General features: G+C 28.6%; 1 protein-coding gene across 3 annotated transcripts in view; it reads right to left on the reverse strand.

Moving 5' to 3' along the window:
• Positions 1-25,392, reverse strand: part of LOC129918969 (hemicentin-1) — a 265,301-nt gene that overhangs the window by 13,341 nt on the left and 226,568 nt on the right. For 2 of the 3 annotated variants that reach the window (XM_055999736.1, XM_055999738.1), the window contains 2 exons: positions 23,240-23,362; positions 15,175-15,663 (listed from right to left, as the gene is read on the reverse strand). In XM_055999736.1, coding sequence (XP_055855711.1) covers positions 15,175-15,663; positions 23,240-23,362 — 612 coding nt within the window. The remainder of the gene's footprint in view (positions 1-15,174; positions 15,664-23,239; positions 23,363-25,392) is intronic. The other variant, XM_055999739.1, reaches the window with a different exon arrangement.

Raw genomic sequence — 25,392 nt, forward strand, 5'->3', positions numbered from 1 at the left:
TCAATTTCATTCTACTAGAATATCCACTGTTAGATGCTTTTGTACATCAATTGCTTCGAAGTAATCATTTCTAGAGATTAAAAATATTTTCAACCGACTAAACTTTATTGCGGTCAACGACAACCCACAACCACAACAAATAAAAATTTCCCAAAAAAAACTTCAAAGTAAATAAATTGCCTACGGCACTCGATTAAAAAAAAAAAGTAAAAAAATTAAATAACTTCATTTCCTGTGATCCATCAAAACAAAAACTTTTTCATTTGAATAACAATTCGAGTACCTATTATTCTTGGAAAAAAAAAAAGGAAATCCAATCAATCCCCATAGTGATCCCCATGGCTACGGCCTTGTCACCAACAGCAGCTTAAAAAAAAAATTTGCAAAAAGGACATTTTTTTTTTTTTGGTTTGTGGTGGTATCGAATAGTCGTCCGTCCGAGCGAGGGTAAGATATTTGATATCTTTTCCTCATTTTGTTGAGGTTTCTATTTTTTTTTTTTTTTTTTTGATTTTGTATAAGAAAAAAAAAATGTTTTCTTTTTTTAACTTTTTGAATATTTTTTGTTGTTGTTTTTGTGCAATCGCTATGTAAGTTTGACATTTTGACTTCTAATCTCCATTTCGTTTTGGACATTCATTTCGACTAGTCTCGAAGAAACAACGATGTAAAAAAAATACAGGAGGTGAAGTCTTCTTCTTTTTCTGGTTTTGGTGGTTCTTCTTCTTCAATCCCTTACTGTTTTGTATTACCAATTTGAATAATTCATTAGGACGTAAATCTTTTTTTTTTTTTCATTTTTTTTTGCTTTTTTTATGAGGACACAATGGGACAAGTGGGATATGAGACGGAATAGAATGACTATGATTTCTTCTTGAAGACAAGAGGGTAGTAATATTTGACAAAATAGCCAAAGCAAAAGGGGGATGAATAAAATATATAATAACAACACAACATTTGTTTATAGCGACTAGTGACGGACTTGGAGAAAAGGGGGAATGCGGTGGTGATGGAACATTTTAACTTTAAAAAAGAAATATGACTTTGGACTCTGCCATCAGCCAGCCATGAAAATCAAAAGGACCTCTCTGTGAATTTGAATACACATGTGGATCGTATTCGTACATATTTACATCTCTCGTTCTTTTTTTTTTATTTATATAAATATACACAAGTTTTGTCCTTTTTTGATGATAGACGACTTTTTGGTCCGGCGGCAGTGATGTAGATAAATTATTATTATTTTTTTAAGGATATTTTTATTGAATGGATTGAAGTTTTTTTTGTATTATTATTTTATATAGACGATGATAAAGATTATATATTCGATATATTTTTTTATAGGATATAACCTTGCTTGGAGGTCAATATACTATTCTTTCCATATAAAAAAAAGATGGATACCTTTTTTAGTCTCTAAATGAAAATACTTGAAAATGATGTATGGGCCTTATGGCAGTTTTGTTTGTGAGAGAATTTTTGATGAATTTTAATATGATTTTATATTAAAATATATGAACTTTTTAAGAGAATATAATAATGCATTTGAAGGATATATGATGAAGATTGAGAGATATAATAATCTAATCGATAAAAAGGATTTCCACTCTTATGTTTCAAAAGCCTCTCTCAATCGGTTATTGAAGGAGATTTTCAACAACTTGACAAAGTATTATAGAGTGAAATTACCATAATATTTAGGTTAGGAAGTTTAAGTACATATACAATCACCATGCACACACAAACACACATTTATATTAGGGTGGTAAAAATTAACTAGGGGAGAGTAATAATAATAATGCGATTGTTACCCTTTCTCCTATGAAATTAGGTTAAGAGGATGACCGAAGAGGAAAAGTAAAAAAAAAAAAAAAAAAAAAATTCGTCACAAATATACTTGTACCTACTTCAGATTTATGTCAAGTGGTGAAAAGGAGAGCAGGTTTTTTTTTTTTAAACTGACAGTGGTGGTTATTAAATATTTAAGTAGATTGTGCCCCTGTGGTGGTCATAACTTTTGTGTTTTAAAGTTTTTATTTTTGGTAAAAGTTATGAAGAATTTTTGTTGAGGCTGATATTAAATTGGCAGATTTAAAACTTTATTCGTGATTAATTTAAAATGAATTTCATAAAGGAGCTTGTATACATTTAAAGGAAAAAAATTTGCAGTGTTTTTATTTATTATAAGTAGTTCAAAAATTCTAAAGTTGTAAAGCATTGGAAAAATAATTTCTTGCATTGCTGCCAGTCATATTAAATTTGCATTAAATTTTTTTAATATCGCCCTTTTTAGAAGCAAAAATCATGGACTATTTTTTCATATTAACTTTCAGTAATTGTGTGTCTAAAATAATAACACTGGTCGGCAATGGAGCTTTTCTAAAGCTTTTCTTTTTGTGTGCTGATACCGAATCTGAAGTCAAAATTTAACTGGCACGTCAAGTTTTCGAAATATTTAAATAATAACAGGTCAAAAACGCGTTTTTGTGGTACTTTTGGCGTTGAATTTCATCACCGTTAAATTTTTTTTTGCAAAACTACATATGCAATATTCAAAAGCCATATTTTATCTTCTTAAATACGTTTATTTTTAATTTCGAAATTATTTTTTTCTAAAAGATATTTGGTAAAGAAAGGTATGATATCTCAAAATCTTGGTGGTTAAGGTAACTTATAGTTTTTGAAGCAGATTTGAAGTAAATTTCAGTTCTTGACTCCTGATTCGGTTGAAAAAATAGCAAAATATTACGGAAAAATAATATTTTTAGATCAAATGTCAAAAAACATTTCATTTAAAATTAGTTTTTGGGACTTTATAGTTAAAATTGTGATGAGCAGAGCTCAAAAACTAGACGTGATGGAAAAAATCTGTAAACTGTTTTGAATTCAGCACACTCAAGTTTATTAAAATCACCTTACAGAGTTCTTGCTCCCGACTTTCTTTGTTGAAATTCAATTTCAACAACTTTGATTCATTATTTTTTATTTTGTTCAAAAATGGATCTTTTAAATTTCGTGTTTAAGTTGCTTTATCTTTTCTTAATAGCATAGCGATTTTTTTTTTGAGAAATGTATAATAAAATGTTTATATAAAAAAATATTTTTTTAAATAAAGATTTTCAATTTTTTTTCTAAAAATTCCTTTTCTTGCAATAAATCAAATGACATCCTACTCGTTTTTTGGTCAAAATTATTTAAAAAAATATTAAAGCAATTATAGAATAAAATTTATATATTTTTTCGTAATGCGATACGATATTATGAAGACAAGTCAGAAAAATCATTTTCTGATTTAATATTTCGAGTTTAATTTTTAAACTCGAAATAGTAAATCAGAAAATGATTTTTTTTAGCCAATGAAAAAAATTTTTCTTTATAATTTTTATATTATGTATTAATTTTTGAAAATTTTTTTTAAGGACTATTTTTTTTAAAGGTTTTCAACATTTTCAAACAAAAATTCCTAAAAAATGTAGGTATGGCATACTTCATTTAAAAAAAAGTTAAAACTATATAATTAAAGAGATTTGTTTGTAATTTTAAAAACAAATTTTATATTATTTTCAAGTTTTAAATAAATTTCTTCAAAAGTTAATTTAAAAATATGCTTTTATGAATTTGATAAAATATAAAACTATTCAATAATTACATTGTGATATCCTTATAGAAAGCTTAGAACTAAGTCTATTGTTTAAAAATGTATAAATAATGAACTTCCAACTAATAGTTTTTTTTTTTTTGAAAAAATTGTATTTTCAATCGGAAAATTTCGAAAAATCCTATTACTTTTTTCTTGTATCGACCAAAGATATGTTCATACAAAAATTGTGGGGAACTCGATGAGAGAAAAATGATAAATATTCTAATTTCACATTTTCTGCTGACCATTTTTACTTGCGATATAGGTACTATATATCAAGTTATGCATTCGTAAAAAAAAAAGTTGAGATAACATTTTTCCATGACATTACGATGGTAGACAATGCCAACAAAGTGGGTCCCGGAAGTCCGTCTGTCTGTCTGTCTGTATAAGGAGCTACAGCCTAAACGGATGGACGGATTAATGTCAAAATGGTATGTAGCGTTATTTGGCGCCTCTCCAGAGGGGTTTTTGGAATTATTTTTTTTGGACCAAAAATAACGGTAGGTACTTATCATATACCGATTTTAGTTAAACTGAAATATCTCGAAAACGGCTCTAACGATTTTGTTTAAAAAAATTCAAATATTAGTTTTAATGAAAAATAATGAAAAAAAAATTTTTTTCAATATCATTATTAACAAATTCTTTTATTGTGACTTTAAGCCCACAATAAAAGAATTTATTTATATAAGAAAAGTCACCAAATTTGTTAAAGAATCATTATTAACATTACCTGCCATGGAACCTTTTTTTTCAAATCCGATTATCTCCGAAACTGCTTATTCGATTTCAACGAAACTTTTTGTGAAGAAGCATTTATATAATTTAAATATAAGCCAAAAATAAAATTTCCAAAAAGATAATTTTTGAGTTTTAAAAAAAAATTTGACAATTTTTTTTTGAAAAATCAAAATTTCGAAAACGGGTCATTGAATTTTTATTGAAATTTTGTTTTTAGATGTCGATTACTGATTTCTACAAAATGTCATACCTATTTTATTTTAAAACTTTTTTTTCAAAAAAAATTAGTTTTCTAAAAAACGACTCTAACGATTTTGAAATTTTTTTTTCTAAAAATGTATCAATCAAAACTGCATACTTGTTTTGGAGGGCAATTTGATTTCAGATTTAATTTTATTTTTTTTTTTTAAACCAATTTTATTTTTTTTCCAAATTTCGATATAAAAAGTCTTAAAAATTTAAGCAACTTTAACCCTAAGAGCAAGCTCGTGCGACCCAGTCGTGCATTTTATTTTTTTTAATTTTATTTTTTTGTCAGGTGCTTTCATTAATTAGGATCTCAATCTTTTTGGAACAATTGAAAAATATCGATCAATTCTCTTTTGCATTATTTTGTTGATTTGAACTAATGGAACAACATAATCATAAGTCCACCTAAACCGTGTTTAGTTGTATACTGACTTAGTATTCCATTTCAGCAGTTTTGATGAAGCGAACACTTGTATGTACTGCTTGAAAGAACATGAGAATCATTATAAGTTGTTAATACTTATTTATAAAACCTGTTTAAATTTTCGAATTGTTTAAAAAGTGAAAACATTTTTATACACTCTTTTAAGCACAATTTTTTAGGTTTCATCGATGATATAGGGCTTTTTGATTTCCCAACCACCGAAATGCACAATTTTGAATTTTTCAACAAGAAATTTGATTTAGCATCATCATTGGTCATTTAATCATCAAAATGTTGTCAATAGAAAAAGATGAAAAAGTTACGCATACACCACAGTGACCGAATAAGTTAAAAACATAACAAATTATGATATTAAAATTAAAAACAAAAATTATGTAAAACTTTGCTGACCAACTACTATAAACATTTTAAATACAGAGAGCCATATTATCTTTGTAGTCTAGGTTTGATAAGAGATGTAGGATCAGAAAAATTAATTCATTTTTAATAACAAAAATTTAACCTAAACTATAAATTTGACAAAAATTACTTAAGCAGCTAGCACTATATGTAGTTAATTGTTTTAATCCTTCTAATCCAGTTTTGTTTCCTTCTAATAATCTTGCAACATAATTTCCTTAAAGTTAAATAAGAATTTTTCTTAATTGACACAAATAAATTCCTCAAAGTAGTGATGGGAACAATCGAACAAAAACTATCAATTTATCGATAGTTGTAAAATATTCATTCATTCGATAGTTTAAAATTATTCATTCATTCCTTTAGTTACTATTTTCATTCGAATAGTTTTTTCATTCGATAGTTTAGTTACTATTTTCATTCGAATAGTTTTTTCATTCGATAGTTTAGTTACTATTTTCATTCGAATAGTTTTTTCATTCAATAGTTTAGTTATCATTTTCATTCGAATACTTTTTTCATTCGATAGTTTAGTTACTATTTTCATTCGAATAGTTTTTAAATTCGATAGTTTAGTTACTATTTTCATTTGAATAGTTTTTTTACAGATAGTTTTTATTCGATAGTTTATTCGATAGTTTGTTCGATAGTTTTTTTTTCGATAGTTTTATTCGATAGTTTTTATTCGAATGGACAAATGAATGAATGAATGAACTATTCGATAGTTCAAATCATTCGATAGTTCCCATCACTACCTCAAACCAAAAACCCTAATTTATACCTATGATCAGAAATTTTCAAAATGTGTTTAAATAAACCATAATAAATTCCAGTCAATAAAACACACAAATGAGATTTGGTCTAACGAACTTCGAAATAAATCCCATAAAAAATCAATACCTAACACCTACCAATACCTAACACTCTCTTCAAAATGTGAATATGTGAAAAAATAAAAAAAAAAAATAAAAGAAATAAATGCTCACTCAAGTGCAATTTTGTGGCTAAGTAAATTCCAATGCAAGTATGTGCACACATACCACACAGCATCCAGTAGAAGATATCTCTCTATATTATGCAGCCTTAAGTGGTGCAATTCGCACACCCTTTAAAGGTAAGACACCTAAAGCCCATAACTAAAGCTTTTTCACTTTATGGCGTTTTCAAGTCTCGTAAACCGCAAATTCCCATAATCACACCAGACCCACTTTTCTATAGGGTAGGTACCTTCTATACACTCTCTTCTGCTTTAGTTTTAGCTTCTCCATGGCTTGTCTTTATATATACACAATGGCTCGTGTTATACATTGGTGTAAAATCGACCACAACAAGGCAACTAAATTCCACACAAACAACATCAAATCGTGTCATAAATTCTCATCCTTGTACTCGATTTTACATAAATAACACATAAAATACTCTCCATTTGTCCTGGAAAATAATAATAATATAGAACTTTATGCGTCCATAACAACAATCAGTGTTGGATAGTTTTTTTGTTGCTGCCAACTATTACTCGGTTAGTCTTTATATACCTTTTCTACGATAGCAGATAGGACGAAAAAGGAGCGGTAACTATACACAAACAGCAGAAGGATCATTAAAAAAAAAAATAAAAAACAAAACAAAAACTGAAAGTGGATGGGTGTTGAGATTGAGAGAGAAAGAAAGAGACAAAAAATAAGGAACAAATGCCCTAGGCCCTAAAGGACTAGAATCTAGAAAATCGTCCCGCACATACAAATAATGTCCCGTTTATTATGAGACTTTGCTTAGAAGGATGCCTGCAAGTGAAAGTTCCATACGCAAGCTACAAAACACAAGACTACCCCAACCACACTCTATCTCTCTCTCTATCATTCCCATCATCGTCCTCCTTCAGCCATCTAAATTGAGTCTGCAGCATAAAGGATCTATCCAAGAAAAAGGGAAAGAAAAGAAATAATCGCCAGAGAAATTATGCGAATTGTGTCCTAGTAGCACAGACCGACTAGGACCTCCACCACCACAACCACCGATGACGATGACGACAAGCTAGATGGGGTGGTGTTGTGTTGTAGTGGTGATTTTTTTTTTCTCGCCCTCTTCTGCATAATTATTACACACTCTAGGACTCGGTGGAGGTATTCCCACCACATTCCTAGTGACAACGAAACCCCATTTAGGGATTCGTTACACAAAACAAATATATAAACGAAACAAAGGAGAATCCTTGTTCGTCGAGCGAAAAAAAAAAAAAAAAACAAATAAAATATTTCAAAAAAAAAAAAAGTACATACTTATACAGGGTGTCCCAAAAGTAATGGATCAAACGAAATATGCTGATAGGCCAACTTAAGGGCTCTCAGAATTTGGTAACTTGTTCATCCCAAATCTTTATAATCCAGTCAAATAAGGGTTTAACCTCGGAATGAATGTTAGTAGAAATTTTTTTTGCTCAATATCTTCCTTTTGCCATTCTATAACATATCTCAAAAGTCTAGAAAAATCTCATGTCCGCTTGTCGCGATTTCAAGGTCAAATCGCGAAATGGAGATTTTCAAAATTAGCAAAAATAGGCTTTGGTATTATATACACATATGATACATGATTTCAAGGTATTTTTTAATGCTGATTCCAAAAAATCTAAAATCAAGACAATCTGACGTCTCTGAAAAAAGTTATACCTGTTTTTGATCTGTCAACTCATATTATTATAACAGCTGCTAACTTACTACCGAAAAACCCTTAAAAGTAATGGTAGCGGAACCAAATTTTGCATGAAGGTTTTCATATCCATTATTATTAGGAATCAAAACAATGCAATGCAAAAAAAAAACATTTATATCTATGACAAAATGGTATTTTTTGAGAAAAGTGAAAATTTTGGGATGTGCACTAAAAAACATCCTGGTACAATCTTGGAATTAGTGCTAATAGGCTAATTTTTTTGTTTCTATCTTTGTTTGGATATTCTATAACTTATGTCAAAAATCTAAAAAAATCTCATGTCCGCAAGTTCTAATTTTCCAGGTTAAACTAAGTTAGGTGCAGATTTAAAAAAAATAATAAGAAAACTTTAGATTCTTATATGTATACCAACATAACCCATATCATTTCAAGGTATTTTTTAACGCTGATTCCAACAAAACCCACAAACAAATCAATATGACCATCCCTGAAAAGTAATGTACTTTATTCATGTTGATCTGACACAAATATCTGAAGATTAGTTTTTCAATTTTTTCAAATCTGCACCTTATCTTCAAACCAAGAAAATTAGGACTTGCGGACATGAGATTTTTTTAGATTTTTGAGGAAAGTTAAAGAATATCCAAACAAAGATTAAAATGAAAAAATTAGCCTATTAGCACTTATTCCTAAGATGAACAAGAATCTTCTTTAGTGCATATCCTAAAATTTGCCCCTCCATCAAAAATACCATTATTTCGTAGGTATATAAATTTTTTGTAATGGATTGTTTTGATTTTTAATAATGATGGATTCTAAAATCTTCATGCAAAATTTGGTTCATCTACCATAACTTTTAAGGGTTTTTCGGCAGTAAGTTTGCAACTGTTATAATAATATGAGTTGACAGATGAAAAACAGGTATAACTTTTTCCAGAGACGTCAGATTGTCTTGATTTTAGATTTTTTGGAATCAGCATTAAAAAATACCTTGAAATCATGTATGATATGTGTATATAATACCATAGCCTATTTTTGCTAATTTTGAAAATCTCCATTTCGCGATTTGACCTTGAAATCGCGACAAGCGGACATGAGATTTTTCTAGACTTTTGAGATATGTTATAGAATGGCAAAAGGAAGATATTGAGCAAAAAAAATTTCTACTAACATTCATTCCGAGATTTACCCCTTTTTTCTCCTTATTTTACTGTATTATTACGGTTTTCGATTTAATGCAGTTTTTGTGAAATTTCGAAAAATCCCGACTTTGCATCAGTATTTTTCTTCCTCCGCTCATAATTGTTTTTTTTTTTTTTACAATTCTTCCACTAAAACATTGCCTAATAATAGGAAATCATTAATTTATCAAAATATTTTTTATTTCATACGCCATTTTGCTGCAAATTAATTAACAGTTCCAAGTTTTATAAAAACTCAATTTCTTACTTTTATTTCAGAGCAGCATCCCGAAAAAAATTTGTATGGTGTTATACTGGTTTATTATTTTAAAAACTTGTCGAGTTATTGCAGTTTTCAAAAATGTATAAAAGTTTCCAAAGTTGAAGTTAGAACTAAAGATATTACAATTTAAAAGCATGAAAACAGGGTCTGTCAGAGAAAAATAACAATGAAAAATATACAAATTTTCTCGACTGTTGTTTGTTTATTTCTTTTTGAATAAAAGCCTCGATTTTTGTTTGTTATTTTGCTCTGAAAACCTCTGTTTTTTTGCATTCAAATTGAAATATCTTTCGTTCTAATTTTATCTTTGGAAACTTTTATACATTTTTGAAATCTGTAATAACACGGCAAGTTTTCAAAATAATAAACTAGGGTCACACCATAAAAAATTTGTTCAGGGTGTTGCTCTGAAATAAAAGTGAAAAATTGAGTTTTCATAAAACATGGAACTGTTAATTCATTTGCAGCAAAATGGCGAATGAAATAAAAAATATTTTGATTAATTAATTATTTCTTATTATTAGGCAATGTTTTAGTGAAAGAATTGTAAAAAACAAAAATCAATTATGAGCGGAGGAAGCAAAATACTGTTGCAAAGTCGGGATTTATCTAAATTTCACAAAAACTGCATTAAATCAAAAACCGTAAGGATTTGGGATGAACAAGTTACCAAATTCTGAGAGCCCTAAAGTTGGCCTATCAGCATACTTCGTTTGATCCATTACTTTTGGGACACCCTGTATATATAAAAAATTATACTGAACGTAAAAATATCCTGAAAAAAAAAATAAAACGAAAGTATAAACGAGGTTACAATTATCCTTGCGTTTTGTTATGCGAATGCGGACTAATACGCCTTAATTTTATGCTTTAATCGCTCGAATTCCCCACAGAAAACTCTGCTCGGTATTCGGGCAACTCAGCTCGATAACGACACGACGGCAAAGTGTGTAGGTATTCGTAGTCATAGGAAAGAAAGTCCTTTTGGATTTTGGTGCTGATTTAAAAGCCATTCCAAACGGAGCCATTGAAAGGACATAAAAAGCTGCAGAATCGGGGGATTATTATGAGAATTTGATTTTATTTTCCGCGGTGGACTGCGATTGAAAACATTTTGAACTTATTTTTTTCCTTCTTATATTTTTAATAGAACGATATAGAAAAGAGGGGAGTAAAAAAAAAAAGAAGGCTGGGGGTATAAGGACATTTTATATTCTGATTGAAATGTAATTGTCGGGATTTGAATGTTCTCTTTTCTTGATCATGATCTACATAAATTTGAAATATATAATCATTTAATAAGCATTTGAATATAAAGTGAATGGGAAATACTATAAGGAAAACGCAAATATAATTTTATTTGCCAAAAAAAGGAACATCAAAATTAAATATAGATATTTTACTAATGCGATAGGATGATGGCAGGGGCTACAACACAATGAAAAAGTATGTCTCTTTAATCAATTAATTTTGTTTGGGAATATTTTGTATTGGTGATAGATAAATAAATGGCAGTAAATTAAATTATGAATGGAAGAATTATTTTGTGATTCTATTAGGATATTAAAAAAAAGTATAACGAACTAAAAGAAAAAAAAAAAATAAGGAAATAGCTATTTATTGGTTCCTTAATATTTCATTTATTTTTGTAAGTTTACTTCGATATTCCTTAAAGATTTTAAGAATAGCTTTGAACGTTGCAGACAATGGTATTATTGGTTTATAAAATGTCTCCATTGATTCGACAACAGTTAATTTGTTATAATTTTGTTGTATTTTAAATTAAATTGGTCACTGTGGCGTATGAGTAATATTTTCTTATTTATCTATTTACAACATTTTAATCTGTAGGTACACTTTTTCCCATCCGATGAAAAATAATAAATTCAGTTAATTTTTCTTAGCCACAATCTGATAAGTACAAAGTTGGTCAAAATTGAATATATCAGTGATAGGTACGGTGACCATCCGTCCCGGTTTACCCGGGACTGTCCTGTATTTCTACAGCTTGTCCCTGGTTTTTATTTAGGAAACCCGGGACGTATAAGTGTCCCGTATTTTGTTATTAGTCCCGTGATTGTACCGTATTTGCAAATTTTCAAATTTTTGTATTCAAAATTTTAAATACTTTGTACGGAATACAAGAAAACAGTAGTTGTAAAAGTTTTTTTTATTTTTTTTTGGATATAAGCACTAAGCCTAGTACGCTGCTGAAGCAAAACGAACATTTTCTAGGTCTCCAAAGTAAAAAAAAACCCTTGGAGCAACGTCGTTTGCGATATCGTTGAGTTGGTTTTGTATGAAAATTTTCGTTTCTAGGCTTTATTAGTTTTTAAAATTTTTCGCAATTTATTAAGTTGCAGCTTGTGTTTGTCAGCTTGGAAAGCCACACCTGGAAAAGTTATTTCGAATAATGAGTAACATATGTATATGGAAGAGTAAAGAACCCAGCTACATTTCAATACTTTTTTAAGCATGTTAAAAGTTGGATTATACCTACAATTTTAAATCATTTAATATAAAATTAAAACGTTAGAAAACAGCTCTAACGATTTTGATTAAAATATTTTTTTTTTTTAGAAGTAATTAACAATACCTATTATCAAACCGTTTTCTTGATTTCTGATTTCGTAATCGACTTAAATTATTTCAAAGAAAATTCTCGGATGAAATAGTTTAAGAAATTTCATATCAAAATAAGTAAAAAATATGAAAACTCATTAAAAAAATTTTTTTTTTTTGAAAAATCAATATTTTCAAAACGATCCAACGAATTTTTTATCTGTCCCGGGTTTCGCTTTTAGAAATATGGTCACCGTAGTGATAGGGAACCACAAAGTTTTATGTGAAAAAAAAAATAAGTTTTAAAAGAAAAATTGGTAGCAATATGGAGAAAAAATTCGACTGCTCAATAAGTGACCATAAATCAATTGAGTCAATGAGCAATAGTACTCGTTTTGTTTCTTGTTGCAATTTTTATAAGGGATATGGGATTTATAAGGGTTACTCAATCCCTCTGGTTTTCTTTTGTTTTTGCTTAAGAAATTCATTTATCACCTGTAGAAACTATTTACTGTATGTCTTAGACTTATTTGAAGCCTCAAAAGTCCCTTGATGGTCCCTAAACCAATGGACTCCGAGCCTAAACGAAAACTTTAATAGCTTTTTTCTCGAAACGCGTTTTTCTCTGCACTAATGAAACTAAAGACTTGAAATTTAGTACAAATTACTCGTTAATTGCATATCATTTTTTAAAATAAATATTGTTTTAAAAAGTTTGCTTACAAACAAACAAACATATTTTTTTTTTTTTCTTTGGTCAGTGATTTTTATTTTTCACTTTTTTTTTTACTAAATTTAGGTTCATGCAAAGTGTTTTTTAATAAAAAAAAAATTTCTCTTTTCATTATATGTAATTTCCTTAACCTAGGCATTGCACGGCGCAAAACTCGAGACGCCAACTTTGAAGGGCTGCAAAGCCACAATTTTGCTATTATTTTACTTAAAAAAATTATATCAATAATGTCAATAATATGATGTACTTTTCCGAATTTCAATTAATGTTTTCAATTTTCTATAACAATTTATTGAAAAAACTGTCGTCCATATGGATTTTCCCCTTAAACAGAGATCAACAAACTCAATCGTCAACGTGGGTCACTGTAGCGTATGAGTAACATTTTTGTTAAAAACCGTCAAAAGTTCATATTAATTTTTGCTACGGTTAAAAAATTCTATTAAAAGCATTTGTATGAATCGTTATTTTAAAAGTGGTAACTTACCGGGTAAAAAAAATTTAATAACAAATATTAAATTGTTCTTAAAATTATAACAATTCCTTTTAAAATATTTTGGGCTCCAAAAGAAGTAACAAAATTTTTAAAATGGTTTTTCTTTCTTAAATACATAAATAGTTGGAGCAGTTAAAAAAAATATATATTTTTTTATAAAAAATTGTTAAACATTAATAAAAATGGGTAGCAATGACGTTCTGAAGAAATTATTCATCCACATACAAAACCAAAATTTTCAAGAAAATTTTATCAACTTGTTTTTTTTTTGAAAATTTTCTTAAATTTATTTTAAAAGATTATTATAAAAAATATAAACAATTTAAAATAACTACCAAGTTTAAATCAATTGCTCTTATGGTTTTGTAAGTGGTTTGAGATAGAATCAGACAGACAGATACACAGACAAAGAGAATTGTGGAATCTACTTTTTTAACATTCCTTATCATCGTTATGTAATGCAGGTATTACTTCTATCTCAAGTTTAGTTTTGTACGGATACTACACTTGGCTCTATAACCAAGACATATTTATAAATGCCTATTATTTTAATGGCATTCTAAATACATATTTTTGTCTTATCTTATGCAAAAATCACTAACAAGAAATGGGTCACTGTGGTGTATGAGTATTTTTTTTTTTAACTTTTAATTGTTGCTTGAAGAATCTTCATCCAGGGTGTCTCTGAAGATATATATTTACTTATTTATTTATTTATTCTTTTAATTGGTTGTGTGATTCATTGTGTGATATAATTTATCGTTCTGAAATATATTTATAAATTTGATGAGTCATTTAATAAGTGATGAACTTTTTTTATTCTTGGTAATATCTTCTATTTACAAAAATCCAAAGTTGTCTTCACCCATCATAAAAATAATTGTAAATTGCGAAAAATTTTCTAACTATTTTGTTTTATTTGATTTCTGTACGATCTTGATTGGTTGATACTGCAAACAAGGGTTACTTTTCTCCACTTTTCGGAGTTAAAAAAAAACTCTTAGAAAAGTTGTTCACTTTTTAAATATCTTCAATTTTATAACTAAAATATAAGTATAACATATTGAAAAGTGGGACACAGTTATCCTTTTCACATGTTTGACATAAATAAGTTTATAAAAAATTATTAGAATTTTCAAAAAAATACTGTAAGATATCCTCAAAATCCATTTGATTTAAAACTAAATTTTCTTAATTTTAATTTTTTCTAAATGTTTATCTTAAATTAAGAATTTAAGAAATTTAAATACAAAATGTGGTCGAAAAGTGAAGTAAAACAAAATAACGTACTTCAGTTAATTTTCAAAATACAATTTATAAGGAAATTGCAAAATTAATTAGATATACAAACGAAATGAAAAATACCATATAGCCAACAAGAAATATATAGAAACACAAAAAACCTTAAAGAAAAAAACTGGCACAAAATAAAAACAGCACAATCCTTAAACTTCACCAAAGAAGCCGACTTAAACGCCTTCACAGAGAGTCTAAGAAGAAAAAGTAGCTACATGCACATAAAATAGCAAAAACAAAGCAAAAAAAAAACATACAAAGACTATAGAAACAAATTAAAAGAAAAAGTATTTGAAAAGGTTTACAGCAAAAAAAAGAAAAAGCAATAAAACAAAAAAAAAGGAAACAAACACACTATAAAACAAAGGGCACAAAAAGAATCCTTTCAAGCAAATAAAAACACACATAGAAATAAACACAACGAAATAGAATTAATTCTGCTACTGGTTAAGTTATGTAGTGGAAAATCCATTTACCGCTTCTCCGAAACAACCCGCAACTCCTGCCGAAGGAACTCCAACAGGATGCAACCCATTACTGATGCCCACCAACGACGAGTTGGGCGCTATACTCGTACATATAACTGACGACGATGGTGGCTGCTGATGTTGTTGTTGTTGTTGGAGCTGCTGCTGTTGCTGCTGCTGGTGCATACCCGCAACAACTCCTCCACCAACACTTGTCAAGCAAAGCATACTACCACTGTTAACTGGAGACTGCATGCCACTGCCCGGTCCACCACCGCCACTTCCAATAAACACTCCGCCACTACCTGCTGGACTGCTGGTAGTTGCTGTTAGGACTTTGCCAGGATTCATACCAATCCCATTTTTGTGAGATGCGAATATTGGTGTTGGCGTTGAGAATGTGGCCAATTGCGATGGATGTGACATGGTTACACCGGTGATGGTGTTCGTCCCGAACATCGGACTAGTCGAATACATTGGATGGTGCGCCAGGTCAATCTGAATGGACGACGTCGACGTGGATGTTTATTTTTTGTTTTGTTCGTTTTTTTGGTTGAAGATAAAGGTGGTTTGCAGGAGAGTAGGTACGGTACACATTAACACAATTCCATTAATTTGTTTGGATTCAATTTGGAGATTAGTAGGCCAACCGGATGATCCAATTTTCAATGTGGAAGAATCAAGTGATGAGGAACGGTGAGCATTTTTCGACAAATTGTTTTTGATTTCAAGTACGACGAGTTTCGAGTACGGGCAAAGGACGAGGACGTAAAACGACGAATTGTGTACATATATAGAAAGAGAAAAAGGTGATAAAATGGTTTGTTAGAAACGAAGATCATTAAAATGTTTTATGGGGGTTTTTTAGGTATTTGAGTGTTTTGTGTGTTTTTTTGTCCTTTATTTTGTTGGTACGGGAATGAAACCTTGAGGGACAAATACCCTGGTAAACAATACTTTTGTTCAGTTTTAATTTTATTAAAACACAAAAGAAAGAGAATCAACCTTAATCAAAATCCAAACACGCGGATTTGTTTGAGAGAACAAAAAAAAAAAAAAGTTCAAGAGGTTTTGTCTTATTTACTTTTTTGTTTTGTTTTGTTTTTTTTTTTTGCTTTTTTACTGCAGGTAATAAAATGTAACTGATTTGAAATTTTATTTGATTTTTTTATTGCTTTGGATATACACGATGGTATTCGAAACCATGACTTGATGTCCGAGAGAAGACATTGTTTAATTTAACTTGATTTTCTTTGTTTTTCTTTATTTTTTTTTCTTATAAAAAAAAGAATAGGTATCATTACCATTATAAGAAAGATTATCTTCAAAAAATTATACAATTGCCACCACCGTTATAGAGTAATAAAGCCATTTTTAAAATTCAAAAAAAAAACAAACAAATAAAAATAAGAAGAAAACAAAATTCAAATGAGGAATAAGAAATCAAAAATTATTACCTATTCCTTGTTTATATATATTTTTTTTTTTTTTTTTTTTAAGTAAAATAAAGACATTTTGGTTAAGCACTCAATATAATTGGGTCTAATAATGGTTATGAAAACTATTATTTTGAGTGTCTTGTGCAATTATTTAAATGACTTTGATTTTTTAAAGGATGATGTTTATAACCTAGTTGACAGGGAACTACAAAAAAAATCGATTATTCTTAGGCAATGGTTAAAATGTCACATCTGGAATGTCATTTCCGGGAACGGTCTACTAGTCTAGAAGAATAATGGAGTATTACTGACATAATTCTGTTTGTTTTCGGTATTTTTAATCAGATTTCTATCCAAATATGTCTGATTTATAAAGCCTACTGAAAAAATTACCAATAAATAAAAAATCTATCGGGGACTAAAAAAATTGATGCATTCCTTGAAATTTTTTCTTGGAAATTCTTGTCAAAAATTATTTTTTTTAATTGATTTCTACTAATAAGAGAAAATTAGCTATTTCATAATTTTTTATTTCTATCTAAACTATTTTCTGTTTTGTTGCAAAGAATTTTTGATTATAGATACAGATTTACGTTGTCTGTGGGCGTAAACAAATTGTTTTAAGCCCAAAATTATTGAAAAAAAAACTTCAAAATAAATGTAAAAAAATCATCAATAAATTTTTTTTTAAATAGAAAATTTGTTTTTTAAGAATTTTGTATTTCTTTAATATTACAGTTACTTTAAAGCTTCTTTATAAAAACTTTAGTTAAAATTGAAGGTTTTTATATTTTGGTTCTATGATAAATACTGAAATTGAATTAATAGTTTCAAACTGGAGGAGTTAGAACTTTTGCAATGGCTGAAGGCCTAAAGCGTGCTTTTTGCCCATAAATCCAGATTTTGGGGTATTAAAAAAAATACAAAGTACTTCGGTATGCAGTTTTTTTTAGAGAACTGTGTCTCAAAAATTGAGTTTGAAGGTTTTGACTTTTGAACGGCCAAATCTCGAGTTGAAAATATTTTATATTTTTTTTTTTTGTTTATATGTGTGACTTCCATTTATTTATCGATTCCAATATCAATCATTTTTCTGTATATTCAAATTGCTAAATTATATTTTTTTTTACATCATATTTTTTAAAACCTCTACGATCAACTTATCGAAAAAAAATTTAAAGCGTGGGATTGACAAGACATCTCTAGGCAATTGAATATAAACTGTTTCTTTATATACTATCTTTAGAAAAATACAAGTCTCAAATGCTTTAACGATTAGGGTAACTACGTTGTCCTTTGGTGGGATCATAGCTATAAGATTAAGGCTAGCTGTTAAAGTAGGTAGGGGGAAGTGGTCACCCTTCGTACAGATTTTACTTATTTTTTTTTAGTATTTATTTACTCACTCCAGCTTCGAGAAAATGGACTTTATTTGTAATATGTATATTATTACACTTTACAAAAAAATTTGACACTTCTAAGTCAAAGGCTTAAATAGTTATAGCCATTTTACTGGGATTAGATTTTTGTACGAATCCTCCCCACCCGTGGGGTACCTTCGTACAGGATATTTAAAACGTTAATTTGACTAACTTTTGATTTGTCAAATGCCAAATTTGAGTTTTAAAACATTTAATTACTTATTAATTTATTAATTAATTGAACTTAACTCAGAAAAAAACAAAAACAAATAAAAAACTTAATTTTTCGCGATTCGACGATTCTGAAACAAATTATTATTTACATATATAACAATACCAACCTTAATTTACTATAGAATGCGAAAAACTTATTATAGAGGTTTAAATTTCATTTCAATAAAACTGTAACTCCGTGTTTTGATTGTTATCTGCTCAAGAAAATTTACTGGCGGGCATACGTATGCGTACGAATGTGCCCCATGTTTGACTGTACGAATGCTCCCTAAGCTGTACATAATGCAGAAAAATCGATTTTTGAAAAAATGTACTGAGATTTTGCAATATTTATAATTAAAACACAAATTTAACACTTTAATCAACAATTCTTCATTACTGTTTAGCCAAAAACATACTTAACTTAAACACAACATGACATCAAATGTACATACAAAAATTACTCAGAGCACTAAAAAACACTAAAAGTCTTGTGGCGACCGAATCCGTTGCACTTAGGATTCAAAACTTATTCAGCAGCTCGGCGCCTACTATGTCTATGCACTCTAATAAGCACGTGTTTGAATACCGTTTAGTTTTTGTTTTAAGCTCACTGTACGAAGGGTAACCGTGTACGAAGGGTGACCACTTCCCCCTACTAAAATTTGTAACGCACATTGAAATTTTAGTCGTCGGCGAATAAAAAATTGTAGAGCTTACAGAAATTAATTGGACATGCACTTTCGACTTTAAGCTGCGTGATTATTTTTTTTTTTCAATTAACTTAAAGAGTTTTTGATGTCAGTGAAAACATATGCGATAAATTAGTGGCAACATCTACTTAATCTACATTTAATGATGTATTTTTTTTTCTAAGATATTTTGGAAGTTTCAGTGAAAAAAATTAAACCCTTTTCACAGTTTTGTTTCAAAAAAGCCATTTCGTAAGAGCCATTAAAAAAAAAATGTATAATTTTTTAATTAAGTTGATGCACAATTTTGTAGTAACTATAAAGAAACACCTAAAACTAATATTTCAAAAAAAGTCAATGCTGCGTTTTAGAACTAAATGTTCAAATAGAGTAAAGTCGGGTATTGTGGTATACATGTTTCTTTTTGGAATATATTTCGAAAAATATTGAATCAAACTAATCGCAAATTTGTGAAGATGTGCAATGGTATATTATTTTCATGTTATGAATGTTTTGCAGTGGTTTTTCGTTTCAGAAAAAAAGTTTTATATTAAAATGTGCAATGACCTCGAAAATGCCACATCTGGAAAGTGGAGGGTAATGTGGTACACATACGTCTGCTAATGTGGTATACTCTTTTCCAATACAATATTATATATTTTATGAGTGTCTTCATTTTTGAAATAACGAAAAGATGTTTTTATTTGTTTTTATTAAGAATGAAAGATAAAACAGCAGAAGATTAAAAATAACTTGTGTTTTGTTGAATTTAAGGTAAAATTTTAGTTTCATTGTTGGCATAATCTAAAGGAATTTACTATACCACATTAGAGTATTGTAAGTATACCACATTAGCGGAAACTATGAAATTGTACAAAACATTAAAAAAATATGTTAAAAGTTAGATTTGAACTAAACTCACATCGAAATCACGTGAATTAATAGCAAACTGTTCTACTTAAAAAATACGTTTTTGTAAAAATTGTTTTTTAAACGCTTGGGAATGCATTTTGTAAGGCTCCCAAAAAAAGTCCAAGTAACCGTTTATAAAGATCTATCAATTTTTGGAAAGGTATGGAATATTTTCGTGTTTTTGAGTGCGCATTTATCGTTAAACAAATGTTGTCACCTATTGCTTCAAGAGACGCCCTTCTATTATCTTTAGTTTCTTAGAAAACAATGTGTACCACATTACCAACCTATACCACATTACCAGAACTTACTCTATTAGGAAAGTTTTGTTTTTGATTGATACTGAATTAACATTAAGGCTTTTATGCCTATAAAAATTCATTAAATTAAAATAAGCCGTTTGGGAGAAAGCCAGAAAGACAGTTCTATGGGACGTACCGTTAATAATAACGATTAAAAAACAAAAACGTTTTTCTTCAAAAAGTAGGCTGTCACAAAAGTAATATTATATTATATACCTAATATAATTTTAATTTTTGAGAAAATTAAACTTTTTCATTGGTATTATGGTTGTTTTTTGAAGAATTAAATTTTGAGACAGAAATGATTAAAATGTATTTTTAATTTTTAGTTGTATAACGAAAAATTGATTTTTGGAGACCAGTACAGTAAATAAAGTAATCATTTTTATCAAAAAAACAAAACCGACTTCCATGGAACAAAACTTTGTTTTATGGTTTTTCTAATAGTTTATACAGTCATAACAGAACGAAATTAAAATAGGACCACACTGCAGGCCCCAGCTTTCAAATACAAAAAGAATTATCAAAATTTGTTCACTCCGTCCAAAGTTATGAGGTAACAAACATAGAAAAAAAAATTTGTAAGTCGGTAATAAAATCAATTAGACTGCTATAAAGTCTTAGAAAAATGTATGAACACTTTTTCTTAGAACTTGAAAATTTTTAATATTAGTGTTTCTGCGACTTCAAAATCGATTACCTAATTAAAAATCCTGCATGTTTTTGTGACTGCAACAACTTTTTAGTCACCTTTGTGTCCCAAGTGTTTACATAGACATGCTATTGCATTTTATTCATCTAAAGACATAGAACTGTATTCCGAAATTTTATAAATTCAAAAATTTCTGTTTCATACATCAAAAATTCTGTATTTCGAAATTTTGTAAATCAATAATTTTCTTGTTAACCATTCATTAAACCTATTTAAATTTGAAACTTATGTCATAATTCTACAAAAAGCTTGGAAATCGAATCAAAAAAATGACCACAATGCAGATTTAATTAGTATCAGTAACATCTCAAAACAATAGTAAAAATTGAAGATTTTTATTCGATTCTGTTTTTTGGTATAATAATTTTGTGGGTAAAAGGTATTGAAACCCAAGTTAAATTTATGTTTCCGATTGTAAAAAAAATTCCAGATAGAAATCGCAACTCCTTTTGTAACCTCAAGCTATTCAATGTTATTGATTGTACTATATCTATCACTCTAATTACTAAAGACACCCCTGCCTCATAAAAAATCCATTGGGAGGACTAAATTTTATTTAACCGAGGTGTTAAAAGTTTAATATTTATTTATGTAAAATAATTATTCACAAAAACCACCATTCAAATATTCTCTACCTTAATTGCTCAAAAAGCTAAACAAATATTTCAAAAACAAACCCATCGTTCTTTTTTGTATATATATATAATCGATAAATACTCTTAATAGATTGAATGCAATTAACTTTCAACAAAATAAAAAAAATGAGAAAAAAAAATTTGAAAAATTACAAATTAGATATCTCTTTAGCAGCAATAATAATATTCCCATCGACCTATTGAAAATAACCCCCAAGAGTTATTTGTTTTAAGTTTCATTTAATTTTCAATGTGAAAATATTTATTTTAAAACTCATTCAAATGATTACTAACTTTGAATTGAAATTGCAATTCCAAACACACACAAACATTAATTTATATTTAGTTTTTTTTTTTTTTTGGTGTATTTTTAGCTTCAGGGACTTTTACATTCTAAAAGTTCGTCGAACTAAATATTGATTAATATTTTTTTTTTTTTTTAAATGATTACACAAATTTTTAAAAATCAATTAAAAAATGTAATGAGAGAGATATGATATTTAAAAAATTTTAAAAGTGTTGGTTAAATAGTTTTAACATTTTTTTTGAAGTGTTACAAAAACTCAATACATTGCACTTTTTTCAAGAACATAGACAACATTATTTTTCGAAAAGAAGATAAAATTAATAAATTTAATTACGCCACCATTAAAGTTGCCGGAAACGACATTGAACAATGTCAGGGCAATCGGCCAAGTGGACATATTTTATTGAACAGAATAATTATTCAAAAATAAGAGAGCAATAAAAATTGGGCTATACAATGAACAAGCGCCAACGGACGACCGACGACGACGCAAAAAAAAAAACAAGGACGCTTGCCCGACAACAGAAAACCAGGACAAAATGGGCATAGAGCACTACACTACTTTATATGGCATCATGAGAGAGAGTTTTGGGTTGCTCCTTTTAGCCTTTGGACGTTCGGACGAAAACAAGGACATTGGGAAGTGGAAGTATGGACGTGAACGTGGACGACACAAAGCAGCAAAGCATACATAAAGTGTGTGTTGTGTAGTAAAAACGCATTGAAGTATAGTTGTAGTTATTTTGTGCCTTCCGTCCGTCCGCACTGCAAACATATGAGTGCCCTCAATGGCCGGACAGGAATTCAACAAGGACACAACAATGAATTATGTACCGATTGTGCACAGTACCTACTCGTAGAGGCCAAGGAAGGAATGCAATTATTGTACACAATGTACATTGGATTCTTTGCATCAGTGCCCTTTTTCTATATTTCCCGTTAGTTTCTCGCGTTACCTTCCTACCACCCTCTTAGTAGCATTTCCAATTTCTCAACTATTTTTTTTTTTCTATCCTGGCGAGTCCTGATTGTTGTTTCTCTTTCTATAACAATTTTACTGAACATAAATTTTTTTTTTCTAATTCTCCATAAATATTCGTTTTATTCGTTTTGCTAACAACAGGACATGCTATGAATTTAATACTTTAGGTTTTAGATTTATTTATTTTCTCAAAGTTTTCTAAGCAAAAATCATTTTGTGGTGTTTTTTTTTTTTTTTTATATGTGTCTGTGAACTGTGAGTGAGTATGAAGGTAGTATAACAATTTTTATGTATTGTATGCGTTGTTTTTTTTTTTGGTATTTTCTTGATTTTTTTTTTTTTTTGAATTTGAACTGCGGCAAAAATCTCAAACATAAATAACTTCCTTCCTCTCTTTTTCTCTTTTTGTCTTAGTTCCGTTTAACATTCAGAACAATGTGGCTCAGGAAAATTTATTACCTGAGAATAAATATTCGGCTCTGCTCGTTTTATATCAGATTGTCTTGGTCGGCCTAATGTTGCACTGCAATATGGTATTCGTTGAGCTCCAGTAGCAGCTAACTCAGCGTATGTTAAATCAGTCTTTACTCAATGGATGATGATAAAAATTCCAAAGTTTGTTGTTGTTGAAGATATAACACGATGTTGAGTAACATGAAAATATATGAAAAAAAAAATACATAGCAATTAGTTTTGTAAAAGGCAGTTTTAATGATAAAAGGTAGAAATATTTATAATTTTAAATGGTGCATAAATAGTGGTTCTTTTGCACGCATAAAGACAATAACAAGAAAATATAAGAAATACAATAAGTTTAGTGGTTTATATACGTTTTGGTACATATTTAAGATTAGAAATTTTATTTTTTAAATCATACAAAATTAATAGCAAGTTAGATGGGAAAATACACGCTTCGTTTATAAAGTTGAGTTTTTTCTTTTGGATAAAATTATTTAAAATTCTAATTTTAAATAAAACAAAGTTAATGAGTTTTGAATTTTGAAAATTTTGTATACCTATTATTTTTTCTATTAAAACATTTTTTTTTTTAACTTTTCTGTTATTATGAAAAAAATAATGTAAAAAACACGAATAACCAAATTTAACTCATTTTTGGGATAGATTTTTCAAAAAATTTGTAATTTTTACAATCTAAAACGATGTAACATAGGTAGAAATTAAACGAAATAAGACGGATCGATTAACTATAAAGCGAATTCATTATTATAAATTAACCTTTTTGATGGAAACTTGTTTTTTTTTTTCTTATCGCATGTATTTTAAAAATTTTGATACCCACTTTGTTTTTTTTTTTTAATGGTAAAAAATATCTACTTGTGAACTTTAAATTAAATAAGTTCAGTTTTTGTTGAGATTTACGGGTCAAAATCATGGAGGTGGAAAATTTGATGTCCAAGATTTTTTTTTTAATCAAAATAACATTTATTTAAAGTTTTTATTTCTCATTTACCAATTAAAATGGCACGCATCTAAGAATATATTTGTTTCGGTTAGAAAAGTTTCCATTTCTTTTTTATTGCATCTAATATACCAAAACAAAGCTTTCCCGGACATTTCTATAGCTCAAAAACTGCAAGCAGTTTTTAAAATTAATTTTATATAGATTTATCATTCCACACATTTTTTTATGGATAAATATATAAAATGCATGTTAGAAACTTGTTTTAGTTTCATTTTGAAGTACCGTACATCAATTCCGGGAACGCTTGTTTTGGGGTATAGATAGATTGAAATTTAAATTTATTGGTGATATTATGATGATCAAAAATCGAGGCCACTACAATATAATCTCAAAAATATTTCGTTTTACTTTGTTACATAAAAAATAAAAATAAATTAAGGTCAAAACGTCATTTCCGGGAACTCTCTTAAAATCTGAATAAATAATGTAGTCTTACACTCATAATTTTTTTTTTTTTTTTGGGTATTTTTACTCAGTATCCTATCTAAGTACGGCTGTAGTAAACAATTTTATCAAAAAAGTTACAACAAAAACAAAAGAAAAAATTACTTAATGGCCAACGTGTTTTGGAGGTGCATTAAAGCATTTTTTGATTTATTTAATACCTACTATCTTAGTATAATAATATATCATTCACATTGATACTATTTCTAGACCCCTAAAGTCGTTTTGAAGTGATCACCACCATTTCGAGGAACGTTTTTCTAGTACTAATTTTTGGGGTTTTGTGGTAAATTGAAAAATATACATTTTCATGAGCCGACAAATTATGGCTAAAGCGAACATTTGAGCAAGAAATTTGTATCATAAAACAAAGTTGATTTTTTTAGGAATTTGGTCATCGAAATTTCCCACCTCCATGATTTTGACCCTTACGTGAATAAAGAAACCAGCTATACACCAATTTTTGAAAAAAAAAAACCTGTAACGCTTATAAGTTATACGAATATTTTGAAAAAAATAGAAAATAAAATGCACGACTGGGTCGCACGAACTTGCTCTTAGAGCTCAAGTTGCTTAAATATTTAAGACTTTTTATATAGAAACTTGGGAAATGTAGGTAGGTATATAAAAAAAAAAAAAAAAACAAAACAAAAATTCATTTTTCAAAAAACTAAAACAATATCTG

The sequence above is a fragment of the Episyrphus balteatus genome, chromosome 4 (assembly GCF_945859705.1).
Source record: "Episyrphus balteatus chromosome 4, idEpiBalt1.1, whole genome shotgun sequence".
Taxonomy (NCBI): domain Eukaryota; kingdom Metazoa; phylum Arthropoda; class Insecta; order Diptera; family Syrphidae; genus Episyrphus; species Episyrphus balteatus.